At 40.8% G+C, this 18,287-nt stretch overlaps 1 protein-coding gene across 1 annotated transcript in view; it reads right to left on the bottom strand.

The window, feature by feature from the left end:
* The window catches only part of GABRA5 (gamma-aminobutyric acid type A receptor subunit alpha5), a 90,191-nt gene that overhangs the window by 63,435 nt on the left and 8,469 nt on the right, over positions 1-18,287 (bottom strand). The window contains exons 2-4 of the mRNA XM_028087276.2: positions 13,134-13,255; positions 11,185-11,252; positions 10,854-11,074 (exon numbers count right to left, since the gene is read on the bottom strand). Coding sequence (XP_027943077.1) covers positions 10,854-11,074; positions 11,185-11,252; positions 13,134-13,255 — 411 coding nt within the window. The remainder of the gene's footprint in view (positions 1-10,853; positions 11,075-11,184; positions 11,253-13,133; positions 13,256-18,287) is intronic.

Here is an 18,287-nt window from a genome sequence, read left to right as displayed (position 1 = left end):
AAAATTCTAGAACACACGTAGTAATTTCTTTGACATCAGCCATAGCAACTTCTTTCTAGATATGTCTCCTGAGGCAAGGGAAACAAAAGCAAAAATAAACTATTGGGACTATATCAAAATAAAAAGCTTTTGCACAGTGAAATAATCAATAAAATTAAAAGGCAACCTATAGAATAAGAGAAGATACTTGCAAATGACATATGGGTTAGCATCCAAAATATATACAGAACTTATAAAATTCAACACCCCAAAAATGAATAATTCAATTAAAAAATGGGCTGAAGATGTGAACAGACATTTCTCCAAAGAAGACACCCAGATGGCCAACAGACACATGAAAGATGCCCAAAATCACTGACCATCAGGGAAATACAAATCAAAACCAGAATGAGATACCACCTCACACCTGTCAGAATAACTAAATTCAACAACACAAGAAACAACAGGTGTTGGTGAGGATGTGGAGAAAAAGGAACCCTCCTGCATTGTTGGTGGAAATGTAAACTGGTGCAGACACTCTGGAAAACACTATGGAATTTCCTCAAAAAGTTAAAAGTAGAACTACCTTACCATCCAGCAATTGCACTACTGGGTATTTACCCAAAGAATACAAAACCACTAATTTAAAGGGATACATATGCACCCTGATGTTTAAAGAAGCATTATCTACAATATCTACAATTCTAAATTATGGAAGCAACCCAAGTGTCTGCTGACTGATGAATGATCAAAAAAATATGTGTTATACACACACACACACACACACACACACACACACACACACACACACAATGGAAAATTACTCAGCCATAAAAAAGAATCAAATCCTGTCATTTGCACTGACATGGATGGAACTGAGAGTATTATGCTAAGCAAAATAAGTCAGTCGAGAAAGACAATACTACATGACTTCACTCATGTGTGGAATTTAACAAACAAAACAAAGGAGCATAGGGGAAAAAAGAGAGAGAGGGGCAAACCAAGAAACAGAGAACAAACTGATGGTTACCAGAGGGGAAGTGGGTGGGGGGATGGGATTGAGGAGGTACTTGTGATGAGCACCGGGTGCTGTATGGAAGTGTGGAATCACTACATTGTACACCTGAAACTACTATAACACTGTATATTAGCTAACTAGAATTTAAATCAAAACTAAAAAAAGAAGATCCACACACCATAATCAAGCAGGATTTATTCCTGGGATTCAAGGATGTTTCAATATACACATATCAATAAATATGAAACACTACATTAATAGAATAAAAGATAAGAATCATATGATCATCTCAATAGATGCAAAAAACTATCTGACAAAATAGAACACCATTTCATGGTAAAAACACTGAACAAATTTGGTATAAAAGGAACATAACATAAAGAGGTCATATGACAAGACCACAGCTAACATTATACTCAATTGTGAAAGTTTGAAAGCTTTTCCTCTAAGATCAGGAACAAGACAATAGTGTCTACTCTCACCTCTCCTATTCAACATAGTACCCAAGTACTGGCCAGAGCAATCAGTGAAGAAAAAGAAATAAAAGATATCCAAATTGGAAATAAAGAAGTAAAACTCCTCTCTGTTTGCAGATGATAGGATCTTAGACAGAATCCTAAAAACTCAACAAACTGTTAGAATAAACAAATTCAGTAAAGTTGCATGATACAACATCAACACATAGAAATTAGTTGTTTCTCGATAGATGTTGGCGGGGATGCAGAGAAAGGGGAACCCTCCTACACTGTTGGTGGGAATGCAAGCTGGTGCAACTGCTCTGGAAAACAGTATGGAGGTTCCTCAAAAAGTTGAAAATAGAGCTACCCTATGATCCACCAATTGCACTACTGGGTATTTACCCCAAAGATACAAATGTAGGGATCTGAAGGGGTATGTGCACCCCAATGTTTATAGCAGCAATGTCCACAATAGCCAAACTGTGGAAAGAGCCAAGATGTCCATCGACAGATGAATGGATAAAGAAGAAGTGGTATATATATACAATGGAATATTATGCAGCCATCAAAAGGAATGAGATCTTGCCATTTCCAACAATGTGGATGGAACTGGAGGGTGTTATGCTGAGCGAAATAAGTCAATCAGAGAAAGACATGTATCATATGACCTCACTGATATGAGGAATTCTTAATCTCAGACAATCTGACAAATCTCAAACAAACTGAGCATTGCTGGAGTGGTGGGGGGTGGGAGGGATGGGGTGGCTGGGTGATAGACATTGGGGAGGGCATGTGCTATGGTGAGCGCTGTGAATTGTGCAAGACTGTTGAATCAGAGATCTGTACCTCTGAAACAAATAATGCAATATATGTTAAGAAAAAAAAAAGAAGAGAGCAGGAGGGGAAGAATGAAGGGCGGGGAAATCAGAGGGGGAGACGAACCATGAGAGACGATGGACTCTGAAAAACAAACTGAGGGTTCTAGAGGGGAGGGGGTGGGAAGATGGGTTAGCCTGGTGATGGGTATTAAAGAGGGCACGTTCTGCATGGAGCACTGGGTGTTATGCACAAACAATGAATCATGGAACACTACATCAAAAACTAATGATGTTATGTATGGTGATTAACATAACAATAAAAAATTTTTTAAAAAATTAGTTGTTTCTCTACACTAACAATGAGACATTTGAAAATGCAATAAAGAAAGCAATTCCATTTACAATAGTATCCAGAAACAATAAAAGACTTAAAAATAATTTAACTAAGGATGTTAAAGATGTGTAAGCTGAAAACTACACGACTTTGATAAAAGAAACTGAATGAAGAAAATATGAACAAACACAAATCCTGTGTTCATGAATCAGAAGAATCAACCTTGTTAAAATGTCCATATTACCCAAAGCCATCTACACATTCAATGTAATCCCTATCAGAATTCTAATGGCATTGTTCATAGAAAAAAAAAGAAGTAGAAAAAACAATCTTAAAATTCATATGGAATCACCAAAGACCCTAAATAGCCAAAGCAGTCCTTAGAAAGAAGAACAGAGCCGGAGGATCACACTTCCAGATTTCAACTATATTGCAAAGCTGTAGTAATCAAAGCACTATGGTATACTGACTTAAATATAAACACATAGACCAATGGAACAGAATCAAGACCCCAGAAAGAAATCCTCATGTATAAAATCAAAGTTTGACAAAGAAGCCAAACAAACTCACTGGGAAAAGAATAGTCTCTTCAGTAGTGTTGGGAAAACTGGACAACCACATGCAGACAAATGAAATTGGAACCCCATCTTATACCACTCACAAAAAATATCTTGAAGTGGATTAAAGACTTAAATATAAGACCTGAAACCATAAAACTCCTAGAAGAAAACACATGGGAAAAACTTCTTGACACTGGTCTTGGCAATAATATTTTGGCAACAAACAGCACAAGCAACAAAAGCAAAACTTAATAAGTGGACTATATTAAACTAAACCTGTCAGGATGGCTATCATCAGAGAGACAAGAGATAAAAAGTGTTGACAAGGATGTGGAGAAAAGGGAACCCTTGTACACTGTTAGTGGGAATGCAAATTGGTACAGCCACTATGGAAACAGTATGGAGGCTCCTCAAAAAAATTAAAAATACAACTACCATTTGATCCCACAATTGCACTTCTCAAGATCTCAAGGAGATATCAGCATTCGCATATTCAGTGCAGCATTATTCACAATCGCTAAGACATGGAAACTATCTAAGTGCCCTTCTATGGATGAATGGATAAAGACAATGTGGTATATTTATAAAATGGAGTGTTACTCACCCATGAGAAAAATGGAAATCCTGCCCTCAAAGTTCATTTATAGATTACCACAAATGGAGGATGGATTTCTTGGCTCCGAGCATCCTCAGATCTGTTGCAGATATGCCAACTGCACTTCCATGGCAAAACACCCCAGAAATGCAACAGTTTAATTTTCCCTGAAAGTGTTTTAGTGAAACCAGTGCTTTACTTGAATCTGATAAAGTAGCAGGGCACTCAGGAACTCTCTAGCCTAAATTGGCATAGCACCACCTGGTGGACATTATTTTCACATGTGTTGGCAGAAAGGAGTGCATAGCTTCCTATTTTATACTTCTTAGATATTATATTAAAATAGATACAGGCAGGTGGATTTGGCATTTGGGCTTTAGTGATAGTCTAATTCCTCATCTATCAATGGGCATAATGATGATACTAAATTCTTGGGGTGTTAGGAGTGTACGTTTCTGAAGCACCCAGCACATAATAAAGGCCACATATGTTTTTAGAAAAATAATTAGCAGACCAGCTTAAGTGGTTCTTCCTTTTCAGACACTTTGAGGCTGGGGGCCTGGGGCTGGAGGCCTGGAGCCAAGACCCTAGCCAGCAGCTGCCTGGGGCTTTCCACCCAGAGCCTGCAACCATCACCTCCAAAGAGCCGTCACTAGAGATTCCTGGAAGCCTTCTGAAGACGTGGCCCCGAGTTTGCAGGTGGCTCATTTCCAAGAAGGTCCCTGCCTGGACAGGAAAGTGAAGAGCTGCACCAGGAGCCTGGCTTCTCTCTTGCTAGTAGAGAGTGTCTGACAGCCTCTGTGGGGTCAGGACCTCAGAAGACAAAAATGTGCTGGAGATGGCCCATTTGCAAAGGATGAGGTGGTCCTTCAAGAACTGTGTACCTAACAGTCCAAAAGTCCAGACTAACCAGACTGAATTGACCCAGGATAATTCCAGTCAAGTTTTCAAACCAAATATGTAAGAAATATGTATTAAAGTATCATTTGTGTACCACAAGTACAAATTGTTAGCCAAACATCAACTCAAATCTTTTTTTTTAAATATTTATTTATTTATTTTGAGAGAGTGAGAATGAGAGAGAGAGAGAGAGCACATGAGACGGGGGGAGGGCCAGAGGGAGAAGCAGGTTCCTCGCTGAGCAGGGAGCCTGATGTGGGACTCGATCCCGGAACTCCAGGATCATGACCTGAGTTGAAAGCAGTCGCTTAACCAACTGAGCCACCCAGGTGCCCTCAACTCAAATCTTTATAAACTGGTGGAAACCTATGCACTGAGCATGTTTGTGAAAGAGAAATTCTGTAGGTATCCTGTCTCAATCCCTCAAACTAAGGTCTGAGAAGTGGGAGGGCCTAGATTATGAGAAGGCAGTGTCATGCATTCCATTATTACCGTCCCTGCATAAACATGCAGGACGTTCCTCCTGAGGGCCAGCCCAGGTGCCAGACACAGGGAAAGAGATTACTCAGGGTGCCACGAAACACAAAGGACCCACAGGTGAGTCATGGTGCAACAGGCTGAAGGAGAGCAGGAGACTTCAGGAAGAAGTCAGGGAAAGTCTTGGTTTTCCGTGGCTGAGGAAACTGAGGGAAGGTGTGGATGTGTGTGTGATGGAGATCAGAGCGTAGTTTGCAGGTCAGGTTGCACGTCCCCAAATTTAGATCATTCTCAGTCAAGACAGTGCACAGGCTATTCTGTGGGAGTCATTTCCCAAAGGGAAAAAAGAAAGCCGATGTTACTAGAAATCTCAGGATGAGTCAACTTTTAGACGGTGGTTGCTAATCACATCTTGTGTAGCAAAAAGGGGCAACACTCCATCTTCATCTTTATATATAAAGTGTGAAGGAGGAAGTAATAGAGAGGATTTCCACTCTAACAGCTGGTGAAAGGGAAACTGCTAGTTCTTCTAAAGAACAACTTGGAAGTGGGTATCAAAAGTCTTATCTTTTGGCCAGTTCTTGGAATTTATCCCAAAGATATAATTATGAGTTTGCATGGCAATGTTGCTTATGACAGGGGGAAAATGGAAATGACATGAATTTTTGTCAGCCACCATATAATGACAGGATATCCACATGATGGAATGTGATGGACCATGAAGTTTCAGAATGATGTTAAATGATGGGGGGAAAAGTTTTCAATATATTTTAAATTATAAAAGCTAGTTACAAAACACTTTTCAGAGAGTGAGACCACTCAAAAGCTATAGGGAGAATATGTGTGCAGACATACACCGATATACACAGATGTATACATGTGCCTACACACACATACACATGTGCACATAATACACACCAAACTTTTAACAGTGATTCTTTTTGGTCTGAGCATTATCATAGCTGTGTTCATACTTGGTGATTTTCCGTGTTTTACAAATTTTTAATTCATATTTTGATCCTTGTCATTAAAATCAATGTTATCTTAAATATTGCAAGATTTAGCCAGCATATCTGTTGGTATCACGAAAGACACTTTTATCTACACACCGGTGTGTGTGTATGTGTGTATAAATACAGGTATATATAGATGTCTACATGTGTGTATAGGGTACGTATACATATCAGTGCCCTGTTAAAAACTTCTACTTATAAATGTATAATTTCCTTTAAATATGTTATCCACAAGTCAAACATGTAATAACTTCCTTCCAGTTACTTGTCTTCTAACTTTAACGGATGCTGCCAATGATTATGCAAAACTACGACTATGCTGTCTCCCAGTGGCCATTCCAGGAATCAGTGTCTATACTACTAGTTTTCAAACAAACTTTCTCAGACCCTACAGCTAGAGTGCTTAGGAAGAAAATGAAAAACAACAAAAATCGATCCAAGAGGTAAAATGACCAAGAACTCATGACTACTAAGTGAGAGAGTCAGGACTTGAACTTAAGTCAGCCTAACCCTAAAGCCCATGCTCTCTTCACTACATCATAGTCCCTCAATTCAAAACAGTGCTTTCTACTGATGAAAATCTAAATGGGGTGTAAGCAATGATAAAGACATGCCTTTCTATTAAGACAAGTGCTAAAAACACATGTGATAAAGACGCTTATGAGATCTACAGATGTAGATCTCATGTGCAGGAAACTTTGAGAAGAGTGTTATTTCAGGGAACAGATGATAGATCTTCCATAATGCATGTGAAGAAGTGTTTAAAAACAATTGTAATAACTAAATTGAAAAAAGTTCTGTACTTGCTTGGTAGCAAAAGAACAGTGTTGCCATTTTTAAATGCATTTAGAGTCGTGTTTAAAAACACACGTAATAAAGATGTTTATAAAAGTTGTAAAAAAATATGCCTTTCTCAAATAAAAAAAGCACAGGCAAATAGGTATTGTGTGAAAGTGACAATGTGGAGTGGCATGCAGCGCATGACTCTGTCCAGTACTTTCACTACATACAGTGCATTCTATGACCCCCCCCCCCCAATGACCCAAGGCACTGTAAAATATTTGCCCGGATGTCTCTATTACACATCTATTGCAAGGTGATCTTGGATAGAATGGCAGCCAGGTTTTCTGAGACAGGCAGAACTGTGTGGTCCCAGCAGAGCCTGCCTTCTAGTAAGTTCTTTCTTGCCTATTGTGGTTTCTTATAAAAGAAACTAAGAGAGACTTGCTCTTCTGCAAGAGGCCCAAAGACCAGGGGAATATGCCCTAAAGTGGTCCTCATTGTGGGTCTCACAGGAGTTTGCACTATTAGATGATGTGGGGAACAGGGGGATGAGAGGAAGGAGGGCATTGTCTCCCAGCTCAGGTGTTCATAAAGGAAAATGGATCATCAGATTTGGCATGCTTCTAGCTCACATGTTCATAAAGGAAAATGGATCATCAGATTTGGCATGCTCCCTGAGAGACGTGGTCATCCTATACTGCATGGGCTTGCCTGGGCATGGAATAGGGACCTACTGCTACGTGATGACAACCACAAGTTCTACCCGGGGGGGGGGGATAATTAGCAAGGCTGTCCAGATGGACAAGTCCTTTGGTCCCTAGATGGACTGATGTCAAGCTCTGGGCTCTGCACCTCCTCTCTCCAGCCCTGCAAGGGAAGGCCCGGGAAATCGCCGTGCTGAGGTTCCCTTTGAGGTTTCCTGGCTACTTGTCTAATGTCTAAAGCAGAACTCTGGGGATCGTTCTGTAAAATGTATCACTCTGTTTGCTGAACGACTGTCCTCAACAAACTGTTCAGTACTCTGTAAGTGTCATCTCCTTGAGGTCCAACTAGAAATGTTTGTTGCTCTCTATGGAATGATCCTGAGCAGCTGATGATTTTTACCTTTATATCCTATAAGCAGATAACCCATTGGTGGTAGAAAGTTCTTCAGAACCAAAATTGGCAATGACTTCCAGGCAAGCACCTAAGACTTTTTGGCAGATATTTTGGGAGCAAATGACAGCAACAGCTTATGTTCCCTTGGCTTCTTTGGAATCACCTATTTAAAGAATTCCATCTTAAGAACTGTGTGTTATCTTTGAATGCTACTTTAAATGATCTCTGGAGCATGGTGGGGATTTTACACGAATAAACCCCATCCACGTACCATCATCTTTACGGAGTTACTTTTTAGAAGTTGGTAACAGTATTTTATTAGACATTTGTCTCAGTGCATCACATGAACCCCAGTTTGTTCTACATTTTCATATTTCATCTTTTTCATTAGGTCCAAAGTCTGGATAAAAATGTAAAAACAGGGGCACCTGGCTGGCTCAGTCAGTTAAGCTTCCAATTCTTGGTTTTGGCTCAGGTCATGATCTCAGGGTCGTGAGATCAGGCTCTGTGCTGGGCGTGGAGCCTACTTAAGATTCTCTCTCTCCCTTTCCCTCTGCCCCATCCCTGCACATTCACGCTTTCTCTACTAAAAAAAAAAAAAGTAAAAATAGTTTTAGTTGGAAAATGTTCATTTTCTAGATTCCTTCCAATGTTTGATATCACAAGTAATATAATAACAGAAATCTTTGTGCATAAAGCTTAATCTATATTCCTAATTATTTCCTTAAGATGGATATTACATGGGAATTACCAGATTTAAGTATATCATTGTTTTTTCAAGGCTTGACAGGAGTGACCCAAATGCCAAACAGAAAGGCTCTGACAATGACAAGGTGGGGGCGCTGAGACACCAACAGCTGTGCGATTAGTCCTATCACACCGTCTTTGCTAAATCAACAGGCAAAATGCTATCAAATTATAGCTATAGTTCTATCACATAAAATTCATAACACTTTCAAGTGGAACTATGTACACTTTCCAAATGTATATGACTGAAAGAGAAAATTCATTATCAACTCTGCAAATCATTAGCAGACTTCCTCTGCATAAACAAGGAAAAATTACTGCTGACAAGTTGCTTTGGTTCTCACCATCTTCCTTCTGGGCATAACATTTGACAAGAATAAGAAAAAGGCTAGTATATGTCTAGTAATGCTGCATCCTCCAATTTTCAAGTATGGTGGCTCAAACAAGGAAATTGCTTAGACCTGAATTCAAATTCCTGCTGCCTTTCTCACTAGTTGTGTGACCTTAGGCTGATTACCAAACCTCTCTGAGCCTCATTCTCTTTGTTGGTTAATGGAAATAGTATCATGTAGTGGCCAGGCTGTTGTGAAGTTGCCAGGTACGTAGACACTCAGTAAGAGGCCCCTATGCTGCCCCTTCCCTTCTAAACAGGGAGCCTACCTAACCCTGTTCAAGAAATCATGCACCAAGATTAAAGCATCCCGCTGTCTTGGGCCTAAATACACTCTTTCAGTGTTAGAAACCAGACATGAATCAAGGTCAATAATCTGTGGGGACTAGAGGTATTTTTATTCTATGAACAGAATGAAGGCAAACAGCAGGCTCACATGGTGCCCCCACATTAATAGTATCCAATCATTCATCCCAACCAGCATCTTCCAAGACCCGGGACTCTTCCCACACCTGCTCTTTGTTCACAAGGCTGAACAAAGTACCCTTGGATTCACTGCACAGACTGACTCCCTTTTACAAGAATGATGACCATGGACTAATTTTCAACACTTGAGATATTTTGTAGCTTTTCAACATAATTCTCTGCATGAAGAATGTGCTGTCCCAGGGCACTGATGTTCACAACTCATGTTTCCATCCATGGGCAAAATATGTTCAAGACCAATGTAGGGAAAAGGAAAGGGTGAGAAATAGTACAAAATGCTAAGGTGTGTCTTATAGGCTCATTTATCAGAATCCTTACTGGACTGTTACAGGAAAAATCGAGATCTATTGTCAAATAGTTTTGGGAGACAATGTGTCAAAACATTCCTCAGAACATATGTTAGGGCATGTAGCCTCGCAAGATGACAGCATCAGTGTTATTTCCACTATGATTACTTCTTTCAAACATAGTTTATTATAAAGACTATAAGTTAGGTGGAGAGAGAAATTCCAATAATGCCCATACAAATATATGCTGTTTTTTTAAATTTAACTTAGCTTTAGTGCTTTTTTTTAAATTAAAAAAAATCTTTTTTAAAAATACTTAGACCCACCATGGAAACTGGAAAGCTATAAAGGAGCCTTTCTCGCCGCCAATGTATTGATTTACTCAAATGTAATGAATAATTCAGAATTTAAAAAATGACTACTGATCATTTTAAATTAGAAATACTAAAATTTAACCTCAGCATTGGAATGTTATCAAAACATATGAGAAATTGGCTTTTAAAATTTACAAGGGTGTACAACTGCAATAAAAAAAAATTCTCCTTAGAGCTTTTAAAATAAAATTTGTATAAAATAAATTTTCCCTAACTTCCATTACCTAGGTCACTATTCCAAAGATGCTTTCTATCTTGAACCAACAAGTATAGATAGCAAACACACGGACCTATAGCAGCTCAGGTAAATAATCCACATGGACACCAGAATGGACAGGTCAAAAGGTAAAAACTACCCCAAACCGCATGCCTTCACAAACTCGAAGCACTCTTTGACCCCATGAGGCTGTAGGACCCTCGGGGCAGGACAGGCAGGGGCATGGGCCCCGTGCTGCACCCCTGGCCAGTCATGCGCCTGGCGGCCCCACCTCTGCCCTGGGCGCTGTGCCCTCTCCCCACAGCTGTGCGTGCTCACCGCATGGTGTAGAGCAGTGTGCCATCATCCTCCAGCCTCAGCAGCTTGTTGGGTGTGGTCATGTTGTGGGCGATGGACTTTTTCCCGTTGTGGAAGAATGTGTCTGGGGTCCAGATTTTGCTGGCAAGAAGATTGTTGAGCGGGAGGCGCTGCATGGGCCCTTTAAACCGAAGCCTTTCATCTTTCCAGCTTTGTCGGAAAAACACGTCTATGGTATATTCCTAATGCAAAGGAAGGCAACCGGGTGATGCGTCAGTAGAGAAACCCCTCAGGGGAGATGGTTCAGTGCCTATTTAGAACAGTCTGGATGGGGCCATGCCCTGAGACCTACCATTTCCGTGTCGGATACCGGGCCGAAGCTGGTGACGTAGATGTCCGTCCTCACCTGAGTGATTCGTTCTGAAACACAGACACAGGTTCCTGCCTGGGCACGGAGCTCACAGGGAACCACCCATCACAGCATCTTTATGTCTTTAGTCTAGGAACCAGTTTCACTCTTGGCAATCACAGGGCTTTGATAATGTGTTTGTTGAATTTGGAAAACTTGACAAACACCAAATGAAGCCAAACTGTTCGGAACTATAGCAGGAAATAAAATGCCCATTGTGTAAGGAAAGGGTCTTGGCTCTCATTGTACTTCTTGGCCCGTGAGAATCTGTCATGAACAGATAGGAAAGGGGTCCTGGCTATGGGACCTTGGGTGGGTTTTAGTTTCCTCCTCCCTAAACCTGGAACAATACTCCCAACCTCACAATGCGATACCCACTCTCCCACAATCTCTGGCTTTTAAAAGGGTTAGGCAGTTTTGATGAGGGGATAAGATCTGAAGGAATGTCTAGTCAAAACTGCAGCACTGGGTGGTCTCTGGGGAAAGGCTGTATGAGAAGGTGTCCACAGCGTGGCTTGGGACAGGACCGCTTGAGAAGACCCATCTTACCTTATGTTGCATTTTGAATTGTTAGAAATTTCTATCATGACAGACTATTATATCAGTTACAATTATTAAATTTATAAAGCAATCCAAGAAGCTAATAATATTGGGGGGGGGGAATTGTGTGTTCCCTGGGCATCACCCAGGCCCTGTACCCCCTGTGGTCATGAATGGGGACCATTCACAGTATACTACAGTTCACTATAAATAATGCCACACCACTGGTAGCATTGTTCAGTCACAGCTGGGGGGCCGCGGTGGGGAGAGGGGGACTTTTTTCTCTGGACATCTCGTTGTGTGGTAAACATATATGTGCATGGTTGTAGTTAAGTGTGTGTAGGTGTTAGTATGATGCTGTGTGCTTTCGGTGCCCACTGAGATTCTAGCCCCAGCAGGCAGCTCCTTTGGCTCTCTGTGGTGTTCTCAGGATCCTGCCCCATAGAAGTGTGCCACATGCTGAGTGGATGAGAGAATATTGTATACCAACAACTCACTGGATCTCTACATGCTTTGATCCTTGTGGATGTGTTCAAAGGGACAGGGGCTGCTGGACAAAAGAGGCCCAGGGGTATAACTCAGAGGGTGGAGTAAGACAGTGTCAAGGAGGCTTTGTGGGCTTTTCTTGCCAAAAAGGTAGAGAATGGCAATTCATGCTTTACGTGAATCTCCCTGTTAAACATGCAATAATAGAAAATAACATTTTCCTCTAGGAATGTAGTTGCTAGAGGATCTCTGACTTACCTAATAAAGCAAGTTCAAATGTACCACATCTAAATCAGCTAGAGCCAAGGGCATTGCACATGCCTGGAAACAGCACATGAGTCTCAGCACAAAATTAAGTTGTTCTAATTGTGCCCTGAAAGTGCCTTTTGCTATCCACTTATTTTTATCAACTTCCATGGGATTAAAGTAAATACAATGATTATGGTCCTAGTGAAAAAGTTAAACATAATATATAAAGATGTAAAGAGCAATTGCATTAAACAGTGGATTGTGAAAAGGATTTGTGAAGAGGATTTGCATCAATACAGGAGTAGGCAGTTTGATTATGCATTATTTCTTAACATAAGGTAATCTTGGCTTTAGTAACACTTAAGAACTGGTTCCTCCCTAAGCAAAGCAGAATGGATAGATTTTCTGAGGAAAAGGGAGTTTGCAGAGAGACCACATACCCCGGCTTTTTGTACCTGGGAAATGACAATAAAGGATGCAGGAGCCTTTGCAAAACCATCAGTTCAAACTCCTGGCAAGGAATTCTTGAATGAATCCTCTGAATCACAGCAGGTGTGAGCTTGAGACTGAGTTTAAGCAAGCACTTAGTGGGCTGCAGCTGAGGAGAACCTACTCACCTCCAAGGCCAGGCCGCAGTCTATTGTCATAGCCATCCAAAAGCCCATCCAAGATCCTGGTAAATATTGTGATGTTGTCATTGGTCTCATCTTTTACTGAACTGGTTGGCATCTGTGAAAAGCTTTTAAACAGAGAAACAAGAATTCAAACTTGCATTAAGTATTTTTTACAAATTCTTCTCAAAATATAGAAACCAGAAAATGATATGGTGACTTGTCCTGGAGGGAGGGCACCTGAAAACCATCTCCTCTACTAATCTAGGCTATTGTTTTTCATAGACAAGCCTTAATTCTTGAATTTCCAGAGTGTGCTGGCTCTGGGCTGGTCATCCATCAACCTAACATGATGCTCAAAATCCATCTTTCCTGATTCTGAGGCATAGTTTATATTAAGATTATAGCCATTTTTAAAACATTAGCCACTACACATAGACTAGCAGAACCTAATCAATTCCTAGGGGAGTTCAGAAGTTTGGTTTAAACACAGAAAAACTGAGTCTTCATATTGTTAATGAATCACCTGTAATGAGCAGTGGGGTGTGGGGAGGATGTTCAAAAGTGATGCAATTTGAAAGACTGGTAGGCCCAAATTTCACTGCATCCCTAATCGGGAGCATTTGTGCCATGAGCAGTATGCCAGAATTAGAGCATATGGAGATAGAAACAATCAAGTTTGTGAAATGTTTCTGGGCTTCCTCACTCATCAGCACTGCTTGTTGCTGGCACATTCAGCTCCAGCCAAGGCATATGACCCAGGGGCCATGAATTGTAAAGACCAGTCTGAAAACCCTTATTAGGGTTTACTCAGCATCACCTCAGATCAGGGACTCAGGAAGCACAGTGTTCTGAATGACCCAGCTTGTCAGACTTACAGTAAAACCCCAAGAAAAGTAGGCTGAACCTTCCAAGAAAAACCAAGAACAGTCCTGGTTTGTCCAATTCAGTGCAGTTATCTAGGCCCCAAAACTTTGTGTAGATGATCTGCAGCAGCTGGAAATGAGAAACTGCCCTGAGCAGATGAGGAAGTTATTTGGGGAGAAAGAAAGTCCTAAGTCTAGAAGACGGTAATACACAGGTTTCTAGAGCTGCTTTCAAATGTTGCAAAAAGCAAGATGTTTGGAATTACCAAGAACTCAACCTACACATATGGCTTGGCTTCAAGTAGAACTTATGCAGATGAAAGCCAGCTGTGAGTCCCAAGAAGTTAGCACCCCAGGCACTTGGGAGAAGAACAGGAGATCCCTGGAATTTCCCTGAAGTGCCTCCTATGGTACCTCAGCTCTACTAATGGCAATTTCTTTTCTATAAATTGTCTGAAATGAGGGTGAGACCGCCCATCAGCTGTTGGATGCTGAGGGCAGAATCGATGTATGCTTGCCCCACCCAGTTCTTGAAACTCAGTCATTTGTATTGATTGCATCTAAACAGATCAATTCTTTACTGCTCTAAAGCTATTCCCTTTTGAATGAGAGAGTATAAAGTTCTTTTGATCTAATTTTCACATCATCATTAAGCATATAGTTGAAACTCTAACAAGCTAAAATTCAGTCCTGTTCATATGCAGCCCACAGACACAATTTTTTTACTCTGTGACTTAGTGTTTGAAAATATTAAATTCCCTTTTCTCTGACATCCACTGTAGTTTCACACTTTAGAATGATGAAGCACTCAGCCTCACAGACCTAATACCAGGACAAAAGGCCTTAAAGCTGTCCCCTGGATTTGTGAGAGAAAGAAACAGTGACATTTTGTACTTGCCCAGTTGAGTAAACTGCTCAAACTAAATCTGGCCTCACTGTCCACTTCTTATGGTATTCATAACTCTTATCAAAAAGTTTGGTTATTTAATTTTAGGCTATATCTAAGTGTCTGGATGGGGGAGCTTCACTGGCTCTTTAACTTAGGGGAGAGCATACACAGTAGCAGAAAAAGCATATCACTTCCTTGTGCAATCTAAAAAAGACAAATTTGCAGAAATAGAAAGTAGAATGGCAGTTAGCAGGGGTTAGGCGTGGGTAATTCTGGGGATGTTGGTCAAAGAGTACAAACGTGTAACTAGAAGATGAATAAGTTCTGGAGATCTAAAGCACAGTATAGTGATTACAGTTAATAGTACTGTATTATAAACTTCAAAATGGCTAAAAGATTCAATCTTAAATGTCCTCACCACGAAAAAGAAATGATAATTTTTTAAAATTTATTCATTAGAGAGAGAGAGGGTACAAGCAGGGGGAGCGGCAGGCAGAAGGAGAGGGAGAAGCAGGCTTCCCGCCGAGCAGGGAGCCCGACCTGGGGCTCGATCCCAGGACCCTGGGATCATGATCTGAGCCGAAGGCAGACGCTTAACTGACTGAGCCACCCGGGTGTCCCAGAAGAAATAATTATGTGAAATGATAGAGGTGTTAGCTAAGGCTACAATGGTAATCACATTGTAATATATAAATGTATCAAATCAACATATTATATAATCAATTATAGCTCAATTTTTTAATTAAAAAATAAAAATATCACTATGGATCAGAAAAAGAGAAAAGAAAAAGGATATCAATGTTTCAAGTATATTTTTCTAAGCTGTTTGTTATCTGTTGTGAAGTGTTCTTAAGTTACATTTGATCTGAACAGCCCTGGCTGTTAGGAGACAAACCTTGACTACATCACTGACCATCCAAGATGTTCCAGACACTGTGTACTTGTAGGGGTCATCTCCATGACCACTGCTTCCCTTGGCCCTCTGGTGCTTCTTCTGCTTCACCACAGTTTCAAAGAAACACCAGCCCATCTGGCTCTGAATCCTACTTCACAAATACCCAAATCATTGCCAATAGAAATGCAATGAACGCAAGGCTTAAGAATTCCAAATCTAACCTTCCATTTATTGATCAATTTCAATATCTGCCCCGTTCTGCCATAACGGTGTCTTGTAATTATTTGTGGGCCTATCTATAATAGAGGCCATTGCTGGAGATTTGCTATGACTTCTCTGTATTTACAGAAGTTAGGACCTAGGAGGTAGGAAACAAATTCTAAAAGAATCTCTGAAAATGCTTGTCAGGGCAAGAGTTGAAGTTTTCTCTCAGGAACAACTGGGAAGCCCTCTGAGGTCACAGATCATCCTCAAAAATGGTTAATTTGCAGGCCCTTCCTGTCTCACAGAATGCATGTGATATGCCTGCACACAGGAGAATCTCACAGCTGTTTGGCAAACTTACTTGTGCCTCTCTCAAGGTGCATAATCTTTAAGGACTACTTCTAAGGTACAGAGTAACTTCAGTTTGCTTTGTTCCATTTTGGTTAGTTGAAACCACTTGAAAAATAATACAAAAACACTGGGCTATGCCTTCAGTGAGCAATAATGCACAGTTACATCTATGAGGCCTCCCTCCAGATGGAAACACAAGATGCCCTCATCTCTTTGAACACTCATTCCATTTAGGTTCAGAAGGGAGGCTCCAGCTTGCCAACATTCCAATTCAGTTTTTCTTAAATGTATTGACTATAACCGAGGAGCTCTGCTGATCCTTAGGTTAATGGTGAGTACACAATTGCTTCAAGGATAAGCTAAAGGCTCAGCTCTCTGGGGGAGTGGATTTTTGTGAGCTGAGACCAGATCCCCATTATTATTGACCATAGCCTTGGACATACTAGAAATATTTGAAAAGTCTGGGGGCTGACCCTTCAGTATTAATCCTAATTAACTGTTTCCTTATATTTAGTGCATTTTGTCTACAAAAACATGTCACATCTAGTTCATGTGAATAGTTCCAACACTGCCAGATTACTGATGCTCTAGAAAGGGGATCATAAAGGAAATGTAGGGGGCGCCTGGGTGGCTCAGTTGCTTAAACATCTGCCTTCAGCTCAGGTCATGATCTCAGGGTCCTGGGATCGAGCCCCACATCGGGCTCCCTGCTCAGTGGGGAGTCTGCTTCTCCCTCTGCCCCTCTCACGACTCATGCTCTCTCTCTCAAATAAATAAATAAATAAATAAATAAATAGATAAATAAAATCTTTTAAAAATAAAATAAATGAAATGTAGAACCAACCATTCTTCTTAAAACATCCTGAGATTTTCCTTGCTCAAATATTGGTCCATACAAAAGACACAAGGACTTGATTACTAAACTTAAACTCTTTTACAATGATTTTAGTTTGAAAAATAAGGAAATAAGGCCACGGAGCCCCATATTCTAAGCTGAGAAAGGAAGGCAGTGGCCGTGAAATGCGCAGGGACATGGGTGGGCAGTAGGACAGCAGAGTAAAGCTTAGAGGTATGGAAGGGCTTCTCAAAAAGCTGTGCAATGGCCCTCCATCAGACTTGAAGTTCTGGGTCATTCAGGGACTTCTGATGAGGTGGAGTGGGGAATGAGAAGCTCAAGAAATTTGGTCTACTAATGGATTTAATAGAGCGTTTAAGAAAAATAAATATGAATGTCTCCAGAAAGGGTAAACTCTTGCAACTGTGTGAATCCCCCCGCCCCCCGCCCTGTTGTCTTATATCTGGCTTTTTCAAGGCATTTGATTCTGGACTCCTACATTAACTCTTTCTGATTTCTGGGTCCTAGAGACTTGGTTTTAATTGATTCAGGAGAAACAAGGACCAGTATTTTTTTAAAGTCCCCAAGTGATCTTCATGTGCAGCCATGGTGGCTCTAGGCCTAACTAGATTACCAATGAAAAGGCTGCTCTGTAAGCCAACTGCCAGAGTGACTCTAAATGCATCAGAAAGCTTCTCTCCCCCATTATGTCTTTAAGAGGCTATACACTTGGGCTTAGTGCTTATTCCAACAGCTCAGCTCAACAGTGTATTTTGGATGTCAACCACATATGTTTCTGGTATTGTGGTGAGTACTGGGTATGTGAAGATGACAGAGATAGTATCCCCAACCTGTAGGACACAGCTGTGTTCTAAAAGAATCAGTCATATTCACAGAGTATTTCAATAGAACACGGTAAGTGTGGGGATCTATGTGATACACAAGACATTCTAGGAACACAAAGGAAAGAGACGGAGCTCTGTCCAGAGCTAGCAGAAAAGAGAACCGACCTGAGCTTTCAAGTATGAGAATTGAGTCTCAAGCCAAAGAAGGGGATGTTGAAGGGGTTGTGAACAGTGGCCTTGGGAAAGAAAACAATGATGCTTGCAGAGGTTAAGAA

The sequence above is a fragment of the Eumetopias jubatus genome, unplaced genomic scaffold, assembly GCF_037043125.1.
Source record: "Eumetopias jubatus isolate StellerSeaLion01/CBP00866 unplaced genomic scaffold, mEumJub1_p1.0 scaffold_7, whole genome shotgun sequence".
NCBI classification, from domain to species: Eukaryota; Metazoa; Chordata; class Mammalia; order Carnivora; family Otariidae; genus Eumetopias; species Eumetopias jubatus.
Note: the sequence above shows the minus strand (reverse complement) of the source record. Positions and strands in the feature narration are given on the sequence as shown.